Source organism: Ictidomys tridecemlineatus, chromosome 6, assembly GCF_052094955.1.
Source record: "Ictidomys tridecemlineatus isolate mIctTri1 chromosome 6, mIctTri1.hap1, whole genome shotgun sequence".
In the NCBI taxonomy this organism is placed as follows: Eukaryota; Metazoa; Chordata; class Mammalia; order Rodentia; family Sciuridae; genus Ictidomys; species Ictidomys tridecemlineatus.
Genome location: NC_135482.1, coordinates 6,136,630 through 6,152,305, shown reverse-complemented (window position 1 = coordinate 6,152,305; position 15,676 = coordinate 6,136,630). Strand labels below are relative to the sequence as shown.

The window sequence follows — 15,676 nt, the reverse complement described above, 5'->3', positions numbered from 1 at the left end:
CAGTGATCCTCTGCTCCGCCCTTTGCCAGCACTGCTGTCTATTCAATGACTGATGCTGCCATCAGCAGGAACCACATTAAAGGATTTATTTACACGAGGAATCCGGGGCCTGTGGACCCAAGGATGGAACCACCGGTCATACCAGTAGGTCTTTTCTCAGCCCTGCAGTAGGTCTTTTCTCAGCCTCCAAGGCCCCCAGTCTAGTCTCGATGGATGCCCGCGTTGGGCTCCTCCGTGCCCTGGGGCCCTGGACCAAGCAGTCGAGGGCTTCCGGCTCTGCCTCCGTTGGGTGGCCCAGCTTCACACGGTGACCTCGGTTTTGCTGTTGGTGCTCAGGTGCCGGGGTCCGCGGCCCGCACTACAGTAAAGGCCTGGGTGCTGCACGCTGAAGGCCTCAGGCAGCTTCTCCACGCTGAACTGGCGCCGCGGAGCGTGGCCGGGCCTCCGGGGTGCAGGAGAGGCATGGGCCGCTAGGTGGCCGCGGGGGGCGGGCCTGGCAGGGCGCCCGGCGGTCCAGGCTGCGTAAGGCCCCGGCGGAGCGGGGGCGGTAGGGGCCACGTAGCCCGGGGGGGCCCAGGGGCAGGCCTCGAGCAGCGCGGGCAAGTCCTCGGGAGGCCTCGGGGCCCGCGCCGGGAGGGTCCGCGGGGCCGACTCGGCGGTGGGAAAACGCTGGTAGAAGTCCTGGGGGGCGGCCTCTGTGGGGACAGTGCGGGACCCGTCAGGCTGCGCGGATCCCGTGCCGGGAGCCCGGGAATCGGGCCGGCGTAAGGGGTCCCAGCCCCGTGGCTGGCCAGGGGCGGGGTCAGTGACAGGCCGAGGGGGCAGCCGATTGGCTGCGTGGGGGCGTCCCGAGCGCGGATTGGCCGAGCCAGACTGGCTGGGAACCCCGCAACTCTGCGCCGGGAGCCGAGCCTTGCGGTAAAGAAACTCGGGGGACCCGGGGCTCTGGCGGCCGCGGCAAGCATCGGGCCACTCACCTGCCGCCTTGAGCGCGGCTGCCTTGAGCGTGGCGTACTTGGCGTAGTCGGGCTGCAGCGTAAAGTTGCCGCCTCCTTGCAACCGGGGTCGGCGTGGGGGCGCGGGCGTGGCGGACCCCAGGGCGGCGTTGTTGAGGCGTTTCTTGTCTGGGAAAGGGCGGGGGAAGTAAGGCGAGGCTCTGCGCCAACCCGCACGCTCCACCTGCGCCACCCCGCTTCTTGGCCCCCTCCCCAAATGCAGCTCAGTAGAACCCTGGGAATCGCACTCCGGGCGATCAGAGCCTGTCTTCCCTTCCCAGCAGAATGTCCAGCTCCTGGAACGGGGCCTGACTCAGAAAGCCATCAATGGCAGCCAGCCCCGAAGGGTGCTACCCTAATGGACGGCTCGCCAGCACGTTAGGCCTGAGCCAGGTGCTGAGTCCCAGGACCAGCTCCCCGCAGAGATGGAACCTAGTTGGGGTAGCGGGGCCTGCCAAGTGCTGCCTCCCTAGTGAGAGGCTGAGAGAGGCTCCAGACCCCAGGGCACAGAGCCAGAGCCTGAGAACCACAGCCCCAGCCAGCAAATAAATCCTCAATCTGGAGCCTTCATCACAGAATCACAGTCTCTGAGACTTAAGTTGTAGGAGGGTCCCTCTCCACCAAGGGCAGGTGACTGGCCTGTCCAGCAGCACTCACACACCTGCAGAGGCAGGCAGCTCGTTTCCAAGGGGAAGCAGCAACTAGGAGCCTCCCTTCCCCAGTCAAGCGCCCAGCTCCTGCCCCTCTGTATAGCCCTTCCCGACCACGCCCACCAAACCGATGCCCCCTGCAAATTAGCCAGTACTGGCCCACAGCCTACTCACCTGTGCTGTTGTGGGGGGACCCTCGGGGAAGGCCATCTCCCATCTGCACCTGGACACAGCTACCCAGGGGTGGGCCCAAAGGTGGAGGCAGTGGTTCCTGGGGGCCGGGTTGCTTCAGAAGTTCTGTCAGTGTCCTGTAGGGACAAGGTAGTGAGGGGTGGCCCTCTCAATCCCCCAGTCAGCCAGATTCTGACCTATGAAAAGCCAGCCCTGGCAACCACAGTCTCACTGTGTGGCCTTGGGCCGTTTGTTCAACTTCCCTGGGCCTCCCTCCCTTTCTCCTATGACTGACCTCAAATGCCAACCAGGCACTACCTGTTTGCCTCACTTTTGCCCCCAAGATGACCACCCCCCAAGGGTCAAAAAACTCTGATGGGGTCACTGTAACCAGTGCCATCTTGTTTTCAGAGGCTCCCTTCTTTCCCCTCCCTGGAGCCTGCTTTCTAAGACCCTCCTCAGTTGAGCCCACTGTCCCAACACAAGTTCCTTCTGCCTGCAATATCCTTTTCTCCATCTCCTTCTGTTAAACATCTATTCATTCTTCAAGCCCCATGAGTGCCTCCTGCTCTAAGAGACCTTCTTTACCTGCCCACCTCCCCTCCTGCAGCAGGGGCTTCTGCCAGGACCTGAGGCTCAGTGGTCAGCACAGGGGAGGAAAGACCATGACTGTGGTAGGGGGAGTCAGGAGAGCCTCCATTGGCAGCCTGGCACCCAAAGGCTCTGTGACCTTGGGCAGGCGTCTCCCTGGGTACCCAGGACACCCAGCCCCCACCCAGCTGTGACAGTGTCTGACAGCCTTCCCCACAGCCAGCTTCAGCCCAGCTGCCTGCAAGCACCCGAACCCATGATTTTCTCCCACTCGGCCCCACCCTCCTTCTGGGACTGGGGCTATGGTTGATTCATGAAGAGGCACATGAGGACACCTGGGGTGACCAAGGGTTGACTGCAGTGTGTCAGGGCCTGAAAGTGTCTAGTACCAGCCTGGACCAAACTTCCTGCCCTGCCCCTCTCCTCAGTGCCTCACTTCTGTGGGGTCATCTCTGTGCAAGAACCTCTAATCCAGCTCTCCCTGCAACCAAGCACTCATCCTGCCTCCTGGCCTTTGCATAAACTTTCTCCAAGGGCTGGTTCCAGTACCCCTCCAAGCTCTCTGAGAAGCCTTCCCCAGCCATCAGCCCCACCAAGGCAGAATTAAGGGTGAGGCTTTGACGCAGGTTCAGAACACATGCACTCATGAGCCCATGTCCTATTCAAGGACTCCCCAAGGAAAAAAAAGAGAGTCAGGGCACCCACAGAAGGGAAGGGGCTTGGCTGCCAAACCTGCAGATGAAAAAATTCCAGGTGAACATGTCAGTGAGGCTGCCCCAGCACCCTCCTACGCCATCATGGCCCTCAGCTTCCACTGTCCCTCCCTCCTCAAGGACATGCCCTGTCCTCCCTGCTGCTACCTTTGCCCAGCATGAGGGACACCAAACTCAGGAGGCCAAGCTCCAGACCCTGCAACATACAGGATCCAGCCAAAAACCACATCCCCAAGGCAGCACAATAGTTGAGGAGGAAGGCCAAGGCCCTAGTCCCCGTTGTGCCCTATACCTGTCTAGGAGTGCCTGGATTAAGTGGCCTGGGCAGCAAGGAAGGCCTCATACCCTGCCTGAGGCCAAGGAGGTGAGGCATCCACATCGGTCCCATCAGATCATGGGGTATTCTCTCTATTGTCACTTCTAAATTCTAGCCTGTTGTATGATGTGAGCAGTCCACATGCCCAACTGGGACTTGGATGGATGAGGGCACAGGCAGGCAGGTGCAGGTGAGTATAAGTGGGGTGGAAGCCAGGCGCGATGGCACATGCCTGTAATTCTAGTAGCTCAGGAGGCTGAGACAGGAGGATCGCAAGATCAAAGCCAGCCTCAGCAATGGTGAGGCACTAAGCAACTTAGTGAGATGCTGTATCTAAATAAGATACAAAATAGGGCTGGGATGTGGCTCAGTGGTCAAGTGCCCCTGAGTTCAATTCCTGGTACCCGACCAAAAAAAAAAAAAAGTGAGGGGTGGAGTGGGAAATTCCAGGGTCAGGACACTGAGATTCCCATTGATACCATCCAGTGAGGAAGAGAATCTGGGTGCAGTAGTCCCCACCCCAACTAAGCTCAGAACTCACCATCTAGCCTGCCCTCCAAACACAAGTCTGTTCCCTTCTTCTGTCTCTTGTTTTTCTATACTGTACCAAGGAGTTAGCCAAGCAGGGCTCTACCTCTCAGCTACATCCCCTCTAAGTTACACCCCCAGTCCTTTTTATTTTATTTTTTAAATTTTGAGACAGGGTCTTGCTAAATTGTGAAGGCCATCTTGCAATCCCCTGCCTCAGCTTCCTGAGGTGCTGGGACTATAGAACTGAGCCACCATGCCTGGCCTTCGGTCTCCTTTTTATACTGAGGGAGACCTTGACGTTCATCTAGGGGCTAGCGAAAGGGGCAAGCTGAGGCTTCTAAACGTCAGGAAGGTCAGGCCTGAGTCCCAGCTGGGGGGTGGAGAGATGGATGAGAAGTGGAAAAAGAGAGGGAAAATGGGAGAAGCAGGAAGGAAGAAACCCAAGCTCCCCTTCTCTTCCCTCTGCCAAGACTCTCAATAGAACTACAATCCTGTCTGCCCGGCAAGTGAGGTTTGGGTCCCTGCCACCTCGCTGGGTATGGGTCTTATGCCCTCTCCAGAAGCTGGAACTGCGGGAAGGGCAGCCCAGGGCCTGGCACAGACAGGAAGGTCAAGGGGAGACAGAGCAGTATCAGGTTATCTCCTCAGTGACGTGGGGGCATGGGGAGAGAGAGAAGGGAATAAGCCAGAAGAAGGGCGCTGTTGAGAGGACCAGAGGGGCAAAAAGGATGGAGGCGCCAGGGAGTGGCCTCCGGGCAGAATGGGCTGGGGAGGGGTGGCCGGCGCGCTCACCTGGTCACCGTGCGCCGTGCGCGCGGGCTGTGCGCCCTCTCCAGGCCCAGGCGCGCCCCGATGCCCGCCAGCACTAGCAGCGCGGCGACGCCGCACACAGCGTAGACAGCCGTGTGGCTGCGCTCGCGGGCCGGGTCCCGGGGCGCCGCGGTATCGCGGGCGCGAGCAGGCGGCCGGCCAGTCTGCACCCAGGCTGGTGTGTCGTAGTTGGAGCAGCGGCTCTGGTCAAGACGACGCGGCCCGTCGTGGCAGCAGAAGCGGTAGCCGCACGTGCCGCAGCAGAAGCTGTAGGCGCCGGAGCTGCAGTTGAACGGCGGGTCCCACTGGCCCATCACGTCGTAGTAGCCGCGGCAGCGGTCGCCGCCAGTCGGGGCCGCTGCGCTCGCAGCCACGGGCTCCTGCGCCTCGGGGGCCCCAGCGCGGCTCGACGGCGTCCGCGCTAGTAGTAGGGCCAGCCAGAGCGCGAGCGCGAGCCGCAGCCCGGCTGGACGGCGGCCTCCAGGCAGTCCCCGCGCCCCGGCCCTCTCCATTGGGTCCGCGTCTCCTGCTACTGCGCCCAGCGCATGGCCGGGCGCCGCGGCTCCCTCCAGCCGGGCTCCTCCGACCCTCGGGTTAGCGCCCCGCCGCTGTTCCCGCGCTGGCTCGGAGCGGACGCCTCCTCGGCTGTCGGCGTCCTCCAAGGACCCAGGGCCAGGTAGGCTCAGTCCGGAGCTCGCGGGATGTACCTCCAATGGGCGCGTCCTCCTCCGGGCTCACCTCGGACCCGAGCCGGCCAGGGCGCGCCCTGGGATTCCGGCCCCCGGGCGGGGCGGCGGCGCTCCCCTGCGCGCGGGCTGCGACTTCTCCCCTGCCCTGTGGCTGTGCGGGTCCTGGAGCGAGCGGGGACTGCGACCGCCGGACACTGCTGCCTGCCCGCCGCCCGCTCCGCGCTGCCCGCGCTCTGGCTCGGGCTCCGGCTCCCGCTCGGCGCGGGCTCGGGCGGGCGGGGGAGCGAGCGCGGGCGGAGGGCGGGGGCAGCGAGCCGGGGGCGGAGCGCGGCCGCTGCGACCCGAGGGAAGGGCGCGGCGGGGCCGCGCACCCGGGCTCCCACCGGGCCCCTTCCCAAGACCTCCCCCAAATATTCCTCAGATATTCGGGTGCCCGAGGAGGCTCAGCTTAAGGCTCCCAGGACTGTTACCTCGGACATCGCGCCCGCGACCGCCGACTCGATTTTACAGGTGCGCGGACTGAGGCAGAGATCAGAGCAGCCCTGAAGAGCCCCGGGAGGGTCGGTGCACGACACCGCCTCCTTTCGGTCCCCCTCCGTCAGTTCTAATTGTGACAGGAAGAAGGAGAAGGTCCCTTCCCCTCTGTAAGCCTTGATCCCCCCCCCCCCGCCCTCAATAAAAGGGGAAGGAAAATCCTAGCGGAACTGCGGCGGAGGGGCACGTCTGGGTCTCCTCCGTGGCCCCGGTTCCAGGACCTGCTGGATGCTTGGCTGGGTTCCTCAGTGTTGGGGATGGCCTGCCTAGAGTCCTCCTGTGGTCTTCCCGCTTCCGAGGTGGGATGGGGAGGACCCTGGGCCAACCTCTGCCTTGGGAGAGGAGGGCTGGGCCCACTGGGAGTCAGAGCCAGTGGAACCTGGCAACTCCAGTAGGACTCTCAGGCCCTTTCCCAGGCCAGGGGAAGGATGGAGGGGGAAGCGTCAGGAAGGGGACCCAGCCTCAAAAGCAAAACAACAAAAACAAAAACAATTCTTCCTGGAAGACATTCTGAAACACAGAGAGGGCAAGGACTGGGTGTGCAACTCACCCTGTGTGCCCCACACAACTCAGGCCTCTGTCAGTATTTGCTGAATGACTGAATGCGGGATGAAATGTCTCCACCCTCTTGTTTCAGTAAGATGAAGAATTTGGGCATCTGAGGGTCCATTCTGCTCTCCTTTCCATCTCCCTTCATGGCCAGGATCAGCTTATGAAAGTGAAGAAGGTGGGGAAGAGGAGGAAGGATTTACATTTTAAGGAGGATCATCCTTCTGCTGCCTGAGATGAGGGTCTGACAGGCTAATTTCAGGTATTAGTGGGCTAAGGCATTCTGTGCTCAGAATGTCTCCTTCTGCCCAGGCTGAAGACAACTGCCCCCTCCCTCCACACCACACACATCCTATTCAGCCCTAGAGACCCTACCCTCATTAAGACTTTCCTTATTATAATTTTAGAAGAAACAAAACAGAGGAGCAAGAAATGAAGCAAACCTGCTTTAATCCCATCACAAGAAAAACAGCTAAAATATATCACACTTTACATCCTATTTTGTAACTGCTTTTTAGTTTGCTCTTTACTGTCCTTCATCTTTTTGTTATTCTGTTCAGAACTTCGTAGCTGTGCTTTCTAGAGCATCCTTTTCTTACAGGGTTTTCCTAGAAATGGGAACAGTGGCACTAATTGCTCTGTATTAACGCTCCTGCCACATGCTACCAAGCTGCCCTCCAGGTTGCAGAAGCTCTGGGGACAATGCTGCCCCTGCTCCCGCATTGCTGGGCACTGGGTTTGAAGAGGCTTGTCTCTGCCCCTTGGAACTTTGGGTCTTTCTAAGAAGGGTGACCCTGTTGGGTCCAGAGAAAATATCCCAAGGCTCTCCCTGTCACCTCATGGATCCCTCTTGCCCCCATTGTCCTAACACTGGATCTTCTCAGTATCCACCCCATGTTGATTCTGATCAGGTTCTGCAAATATCTGTATATAGTGACAGCCATTTGTCTGATGAAGGAGCTGGATTCCTGCCCTCCAGCCACGCAGGGACTGAAGTCTGACCCCACCCCAACACACAAACACACAGCTTTCTCCCCATCCTAATCTGATTCTCTGGATTCTGTGGTCAGTCATCAACTACAGGTACCCACATCCAACCAGGTCTGTGCTAGGCACTTAGTGCCCTCCCTCTTCAGTGCCTTGGGGAGTGAGGGGGGAGCAGGAAGGTCAAACCCGAAAGACATTGCCTAGTTGACTGGCAGAGTTCTTGGGGGGGCTGGGAGCGGAGTCTCAGCCTCCCATCACATTCCCAGGCACCTCTCCCCCGTTCACAACCTACCCTGCCTTGGGAGTCCCAGGAAATCCCTGGGCCAGCCCCCACCCCATCACTATCCTTAAGGCAGAACCTGCAGGAAGCTGATGCTACCCCCCCCAGGTGCCAGGCCATGTGCCAAGCAAGGGGATCTAGAGATGGTGCAGCCCAACTGAGGAGTGACCCCTTTGCCCTGGACTCAGGGATCATGGCACAACTTAAGGGCACCTGCCCCTTGTCTCTTTTGCCAGCCCCCCCAAGCCTGTGTCACCAAAAATCGTCCATTGATCCAAGCTTAAAATAACCCCTGGCATCTGCAGTGAGCCCCGCGGGGCGGGCAGAGGAGCTGAGTCTCTGCGCCTGAAGGGCACCTGCCCCACCCCCAGCTCCCAGTGCTGGCAGCTTGACTGTGCGGGTGTCTGAGTGTGCTCATGGATGAAAGTATGTGGGGAGGGGGCTGGTGTGACTACACGAAGGCCTTCCTTGCACCATCAACACACATGTGCACCTGTGTGTTCATGTGAATGTGCCCGGGCACACGTGTTCTTCCCTCCCTGCCTGGCTCTGGTTGTGGGGTACTGGGAGTCCTGAGTGGGGGTCCTGACATTAGGGACAGTAGGGAAAGCCCATGCTGGGCCTCAGTGTCCCCATTTTAAATGGTGGGTGATCAGTCTGCCAGCTCTTCCCAGCCCTGGGGGAGAAGGTTTGGGATTTCCTAGAGAGAAACCCAAGACCCAGAGAGGGGAAGTGACTTGTTAGGACTGACACACAGCCAGGAAGAGCCAGAATCTGGCCTGTGACCTGCACTGAGTCCCAATCCTACTTTCTGGACAGTTTGGTAAAAGACAGCAGCTGGAGGGCCCTGACCGCACCAGGAAAGTGTTTCCCACACCCCCAGTGCACAGGCCCTGGCCACCACAGGAGGCCCCTGGCTTTTTGAGCAGCTGTTCTCTTCCTGAAATGCCCCTCCAGACCCTCACACTGAGAGCTGCTCATCCTTCATGGTGGAGCCTGACTGACCAGGTTGGGATTTTTGCTCCACTAGGGCCGTACCACCTTTCTAGGTCTCAGCTTTCTCATCTGCAAGATGGGCTGCTAGTGACCCTTTGGCAGGGCTGCAGGGAGAGGGCAATGGACACTAGACAGGGAAACACCTGGGTAAACATGGTCTTAAGAGAACCCCCACTGCAGAAGATGAGATTGTGACAGTGGATGCCACTGGGATGCAAGAAGGGCCTCATTCCTCAACTCACTTTCTTCCATTTCCTCTGTGATGGAGGCTTACCCAAGAAGCAGGGACTCTGGGGACCATGGACGCCCTGCTAGAGCAAATGCAGGCACCAGGAGTGGGTCTGGCGGGAGGGCCCACGGTTGCCTTTGTCTCCTGAGAGGCAATTCGTGACTCAGGCTCCAGCTGCCCGTGGGAGGGAGGGAGGGGCGCCCGAGCTCCTGAGGTCTCGAGAGAGCGGCGGGATTGGGGGGCTGGGAGTGGAGTCCCAGCCTCCCGTGTCGCATTCCCAGGCACCTCTCCCCGGCCACAATCCACCCTGCCTTGGGAGTCCCTGGAAATCCCTGGGCCGGCCCCCACCCCATCACTCTCCTTAAGGCTCCTCTAAAGTTCCCAGTGAGCGGGCAGAGCTGGAGCTGGCCATCAGGACCTCGGCGCGGGAATGCAGACTGGACGGGGCTCAGCGAGGTCGCGCCGCGCGTCCACCAAGTCACCGGCGCCCTCCCCACGCCAGCCCTCCTGCTGGGGCACAGCTCCCAGGTCATCAGCGTCCTTCGCCCCTCCCCCACACCTGGCCCGAAAGTTTGGGGTAGTGGCCCGCATCCGGGAACCTCCCGACTCCCGCTGCAGTTCTCTACGCTAAGGCTCTGACCCTCCGTAGTCAGAGGTCAAGGACTACAGGCAGGTGCCTGCAGTCTTGGTCCCGCCCGCCCATCATCAGTCCCTCCCTTTTTTCTCGGCCCTGGCCCTTGACCCCGCCCATTTCCGGCTACCTTGAAGCGAGAGTCCCGCTGCCCAGCCTCTTCTTGACTCCGGCCCCAGCCGTTCGGCTGGTTCTGGCCCCACCCACCCAGTTCTGAACCCCCTTCCGGTGTCCGCGGATGGTGGTCAAAGTGCCACCCCTGAAGCTGACCGCAGGAGCCGTACAGATAGACTTTCACCTGCCCTAGATTCGCTGCACCGTCCTGGGTCAGGGGTTGGATCCCAGATTCTCTGCAGTTTATGAAAGTGGAGGAGATGCTCAGGGCTCCCCGGGTTGGGGGACTCCTGTACAACCATCAGTCACCGCCACCCCTCAGCGCTGCCCTCTGCAGAGTCCCAGGAGGAAACCGCATAGGCTGAGGACCTTTTCCTCCAAGGCCCTCCCGGATTCTCCCCGTGACCCTGGGCATTTGTTCCTATGGAACTCCAATTCTTCCTTTCCCCAAGCTGGTGGCATTCCCTGACCCTGGCCTGCATGCCACATTTCCTCTTTTTGAGCCAGGTGGTCCTCAGGAGTCTCATTTTGCAGATGCAGAGACAGGCCCAGAAAGATGGCATTAGCTTCTAAGGACAGTGCTATGTTGGGCCATCACTAATGAGGCACGAGGTGAGGGGTCAGGCCTTCCTCTATGGCTGCACCAGCTGGGCTTCCCTACCCCCACCTTAAGCCCCCAGCCCTTGGCTGCCAGGCAGGAAGTGAAAGGGGCCTGCAGGAAGCCCCAGGAGGAACCGAGACTTAAGCCTGCCCTGCCCCCACTTGCTAGACCCTGAAGGCCTTGTGGAAACCAGGCCCCCTTTAGGAAAAAATGGCCAGAAACAGGCTAGAGTGGCCAGAATGCTTCTGTGTTCCCACCTCAACAAGTGGTCTTTCCAGAGTTTATCTTGGATCCCTCTTATTGCAAAATGAGGGAGAAAAGTCTTTGAATAGTTATAAAAACAATTGGTGAGGCCTGGTGTCAAAATCTGGAACTGGTCACTCCTAAGGAGGGAGCCTGGGCCTGGTTACCTTCAGCTCTGTTCTAACCCAGCCCACCAAAATTGTAGGGGGGGTGTGGGGAGTTGTTTGCTTTGATTATTTGTGTATGTGTTATTGTTGTTTTGTGTGGATGTGTGTGTGTGTGTGTGGTACAAGGGATTGTACCCACATGCTAGGAAAACACTCAACCACTGAGCTACACCCTCAGCCCCTTTTCTAACTTTTGTTTTGTTTTGAGAAGAGGTCTCCATGAATTTCCAAGGCTGTCTTCCAGTTTTTGATTCCTGCCTCAGCCTCGGAAGTAGCACCACCACACTCACCTAATTGCAGTTTTCATCTTGGATCAATACCCCTCTGAGCCTCTCTTTTTCCTACCTGCAAAATAGCACATCCTCACTCTTGGATTGTGAAATGGTTCAGATTTTTCAGGAAGCAACTCCACCAACAGAGGCCTTTAAAAGGTCAAGGCCTTTATTCCACTGTCCTGGAAAAGTCAGACTAATGCAAAGATTTATGCACAAGAAGGTGCTCAGTGCCTTAGTTACAATAGCAAAACCAGAAAATAACGAAATACTCAGGTGGAAAACTTGACAAGTGTTGAAAGCCTTATTGGGAAGTGTTTCAAGACAGAGGAAACTTACTACATATGATGGAACAAGATGCGATTGTTTATGTATAAAATGACTGCAGTTATGTAGAACAATATGTCATATATAAAGGCTGGTGTTGCTGGATACAGGTCAGTTCTCCAGAGACCCCACCCTGGATTGTTCTCTGGGACTTACCCCCCCACACAACATGCATACCTTGACTTTTTTAATAATTTTTTTAAAACACAAATTCCTAACTACCCTCCAGGCATGGTTGTGAAAATCAAATGTGGTATCAATGACAGTGTGAAGGCTCCTTAGAAAGTCACACCTAGCTCAGAGGTCAGGAGGCTGATCTCCTTGTCTGGGCCCTTTCAGGGCGGTGACACTATGCCTGTCTTTGCCCCTCCACTGGGACTCAGAGGTGCCAAAGGTTTGCATGTCTGGGCCGGGGGTGGGGGTGGGGGTGGGGGAGGGGGGGTGGGGATTCACTCACCCTTTTCACCTTCAGACCCTAGACCCTGACTGTAGTGGTGAAAGTGGGGTGGGAGAAAGGGTGGCCAGGAACAGCTCAGACTCCCCAGGCCTGGATGGAGGGGGAGTGTAATCGCTTGGCCCACACTCTGCCACTTACTGCTTGCCATTGATGACTCCAGTCACCTGACTTCCTAGGAGTACTGGTACCTAAAATGGGTTCAGAGAGGGAATACTGGGCAGAGATTAGGATATGAATTTCCAAGGTCCTGGGGCTCCAAATGCCACTGTCCACTGTCTTCTGAGCTGCGAAAGCAGTGGGTGGGAGGGGCAGGGTCTGCAAGGCAGCTCTGGTGGGCAGCTCAGGGACAGGCAGGCAGCAAACCTCTGGTGCATGGAAAAGAAAATGGCCAGGGTCCTACAAAGGCAAAAACACCCAGGACTCCACCTTCTGACTCCTAGTCCAGTGCTCCTTCCAAAAGTGCTAAGTTGCGACAAGTTCCCAGGTAGTTTTCCCGGGCGGGGGTGACGTTCAGGTTCACTCTCTTGTAGGAGGACAGGCAGGAGAGGAGATGGCTGGCTGTGAGTGTACAATGTGGTCCAGGAGCCCACAAGATGAGCCCAGCTCTTGGGCCAGGACCAGAGCGAGAAGGGAGGACAGGCCATAGAGGGAAAGGCATTCTAGGGATCTCAGGTCCATCCACCTGGTTCAAAGCCACAGGACTGCCCTGACCTGTGTATGAAGGTGTCTCCTGTAGGCCCTGGGCTGGGCCCTGAGCAAGCTGACTGTGCCATGCTTGGGAGTCAGCTGGGTCCTGGGCAGCCAGAGAGAGCTTCCTGACACGGTGTCCCTCAGCTTGATCTTGGAGTCTAGTTCTGGAGGCTGTAGAGCCTCCTGGGTGTGGGCTATAGCTCTAGAAGCTGCCACCAGGGTAGAAATGGTATTTTAGGTTCTAGCAGATTAGGCCAAGCCCAGGTTGATGCTGGGATGTAGATACTCAATAATCAGCACAATTATGCACAATTTTTTTTGGGGGGGTACTGGGGATTGAAGTCAGGGACACTCAAACACTGAGCCACATCCCAGCTCTATTTTGTATTTTATTTAGAGACAGGGTGCTGAGTTGCTTAGTGCCTCGCCATTGCTGAGACTGGCTGTGAACTCTTGCCTCAGCCTCCCAAGCCGCTGGGATTACAGCTGTGTGTCACGCGCCCAGCTTCCTGGTTATTTCTAAAAAATAATCTTGAGAGCGGGCTGTAGCTCAGTGATACAGCATTTACCTAGTATGCGTGAGGTCTGGGTTCCAACCCCAATACCACACATACACACACCAAAAAAATTTTAAAAATAATCTTGCACTAAATCCCAAAGTGAAACTCTCAGCTGGTTACTCATTGCTGCCACTTGCGTCAGTTTAAAAGCAGAATAATTCTGAGAGCAAATGTTAAAGAAATACAACCCTGGCTACAAATTAAGCATCCTCCTACTTGGGTCTTCTCTTCAGATTCATTTGGCTTAATGGTCCCTTCCCTATTGTAAAGGAAAAGATCTCTTATTCATAGTACCTGTATTGGTCGGATTTGCATTATTATAACAAAATACCTGAAGCTAGGAAACTTTAAGAAAATGGGTTATTTAGCTCACAGTTCTGGAGGCCTAATCATATCTAATGATGACCTTCTTGATGGCTGAAATACAAGGTAGCAGAGGGCATCACAAGGCAAAGGACAGGAAGTATATATTGTGTGTCTCTTCTGGTCTCTCTCTTATAAAGCCATGAAAGTTCAATCATGATTGTCACCCAGATGCCCTTGTCTAATCCTAATCACGTCCCAAAGGCCCCACCTCTAAATGCCACAATCAGATTAAGTTTTCATCCCCTTAATAATATCTCATGATGGAAATTAAATTTCAACACACGGAGCCTTGGGGGACACATTCAAACCATATCCCAAACCCGCAGAGCCAGTCATTCAAAAGCACTAGAGCAGAGAGGACCTTTAAGAACAGTCAAAGTTGGCTTGGTCTTAAGCGAAAAGCAAACACACAAACAATTCCAAATGGCTACACCCTGTGATCTGTAGTGTCTGTAGGGTTCAGCGGGGAGCACTCTGGCTCCCAGGAAAAGGGCAGGTGGGTGCTGGAGTGAGGAGCTGAATTCAGTTCTGAACCCTTGTGGCCGGGGGGACACTGATGCAGGACAGGGGCCCCTCCTGTCCTCTCCACTGCTATTGTTGCTCAGGGCCAGTGGTCTTGGTGGTCACCAGCTCAGTGGAGCCCAGCTCTGTGGCTGGCACAGGGACACTGTGGCCAGGTGGGGTGCTGCCTGGGTCTTCTCTGGGTGGAGACCAGATGGGCGCTGAAGCATCCAGGGTTTCCGTCGAGGGGATGATGACATTATCCAGGGCCTCTGGGGTGGGCAGGAGCATGGGGATATGGAGTGTCAGGATTGGGTCACAGCGGTCCCCAGAGAGATAGCCCTCTGTAGATGAAGCACCACTGTGGCCTGGAGGGGTGGCACATGACAGGCCTTCAGAACAGGAAGGGCTGAGTCCAGAGGCCTGGCCAGCTGTGGGATGCAGACTGAGGGTGATGGGTGGGAAACCCCGACTGGTCAGCCCACAGAGCCTCACATGGGCCCATGGCCCCCCTAGGCTCCCAGGAACCGGGCCTGCACCGGGAGACTTTCTCCTTGGGTCTGCAGGGCAGTGCTGTCCCCTGCTTGGATCAGGGCTAGGGCCTGTCCCTGCTCAGGAGCAAACTCTTCCCCTCCCTCAGTCTGGGACACCCATCACAAAACTGTCTACGGGTTCACACCTCCTCTGCTCCCAAGGTTCATGACCCCCAGCGACAGGCCCCACCCCAGCCCGTGTGACCTGCTCCATAGGAAGGTACCTTCCCTTCTCCCAGACACGGGACTCACCGTCCTGGCCTCCGTCTGGGGCCTCTAGGGAGGCCGTCCTGCGCCGCCGCTGCCACCTCCAGCTCATCAGAGCCACCAGGGCCAGGGCCAGGGCGAGCGCCAGGCCCAGCAGCGCGGGGGCGCCGAAGAGCAGCCCGGGCAGGGGCAGCACGGCCTCGGCCCCGGCGCCCACGGACTCCTGCGGCTGCAGCGCCGTCCCGGGCGCCTGGCTGCTCAGGCCGGCTGCTGGCGCGTGCGGAGGGGACGGGGAGAGAGGACGCGGGAACGAGGGGAGGGAGCGCAGGCCGGAGGGAGGCGAGGCTGGGGCACACGGGGCGGGAGAGAGAGGGGCGGTGAGCGCCTCGCGGTGCGCGCTGGTCCCGCGGGGCCCTCGACGCGTCGCCCCGGGCCTGGCCGGGTGGGGGGCCCTGCGGCGGGACCCTCCCCCGGCCCCTCCCCGGGTGCCCGAGGCGAGCTGCGGGGGTCGCCCCTTACCGCGTCCAGGCTCGGGCGTGCGGAAGAGCCGGCAGGCCACGCAGAGGCGGACCAGCGGGTCGAAGCACTGGGCCTGCACGCAGGGCGTGGGCGCCGGCCCGTCCCTGCCCCGCACGCTCCTGGCCCCGCGCCGCATGGTGCCCGGCCTCCCCCAGCTGCAGGGACCCTGCTCAGCCGCCAGGCCCTCCCCTGGGGAGGAAACCCGAGGCCCCACCCTCCGGCCCGCCCCTGCCTGCTGGGGTGGGACGGCTGTGGTGGGACCGTGCCCCCGGGGCCCCAGGGCCCGCGCCCTAACCTTCTCTTTCACCTGCGCTTCCTCCGGTCAGCCACTCAACCATCACCCCAGACGCCAGCTGGGTGGGCCCTCTGCCGGGCCGGGGTCACACCAAAGCCCGCCCTTGGCAGCCCAGGGAAGGGATTCCCGCTGTCAGCCAGCGGGTGCCACAG

The 15,676-nt window shown here is 58.6% G+C and overlaps 2 protein-coding genes across 3 annotated transcripts; both read right to left on the bottom strand.

Annotated features, from left to right (window-relative positions):
- Positions 1-61: 61 nt before the first annotated feature.
- On the bottom strand, positions 62-5,289 carry Shisa8 (shisa family member 8). The gene is made up of 4 exons (XM_013357227.3): positions 4,760-5,289; positions 1,820-1,953; positions 978-1,124; positions 62-695 (listed from the first exon to the last, which is right to left on the bottom strand). Exons 1-4 carry the CDS (start codon positions 5,287-5,289, stop codon positions 301-303), a joined length of 1,206 nt encoding a protein of 401 aa, XP_013212681.2. The 3' UTR covers positions 62-300.
- An 840-nt stretch (positions 5,290-6,129) lies between these two features.
- Positions 6,130-15,676, bottom strand: Tnfrsf13c (TNF receptor superfamily member 13C). Of its 2 annotated transcripts, none has more exons than XM_078052669.1 (3): positions 15,230-15,676; positions 14,756-15,055; positions 6,130-6,709 (listed from the first exon to the last, which is right to left on the bottom strand). In XM_078052669.1, the coding sequence occupies exons 1-3, from the start codon at positions 15,363-15,365 to the stop codon at positions 6,570-6,572; spliced, it is 576 nt and encodes a 191-aa protein (XP_077908795.1). In that variant the 5' UTR covers positions 15,366-15,676; the 3' UTR covers positions 6,130-6,569. The 2 variants fall into 2 exon arrangements, with proteins under 2 accessions (XP_077908795.1, XP_077908794.1); XM_078052668.1 differs by lacking the exon at positions 6,130-6,709 and adding an exon at positions 11,415-14,242 and having other exon boundaries at positions 15,230-15,464.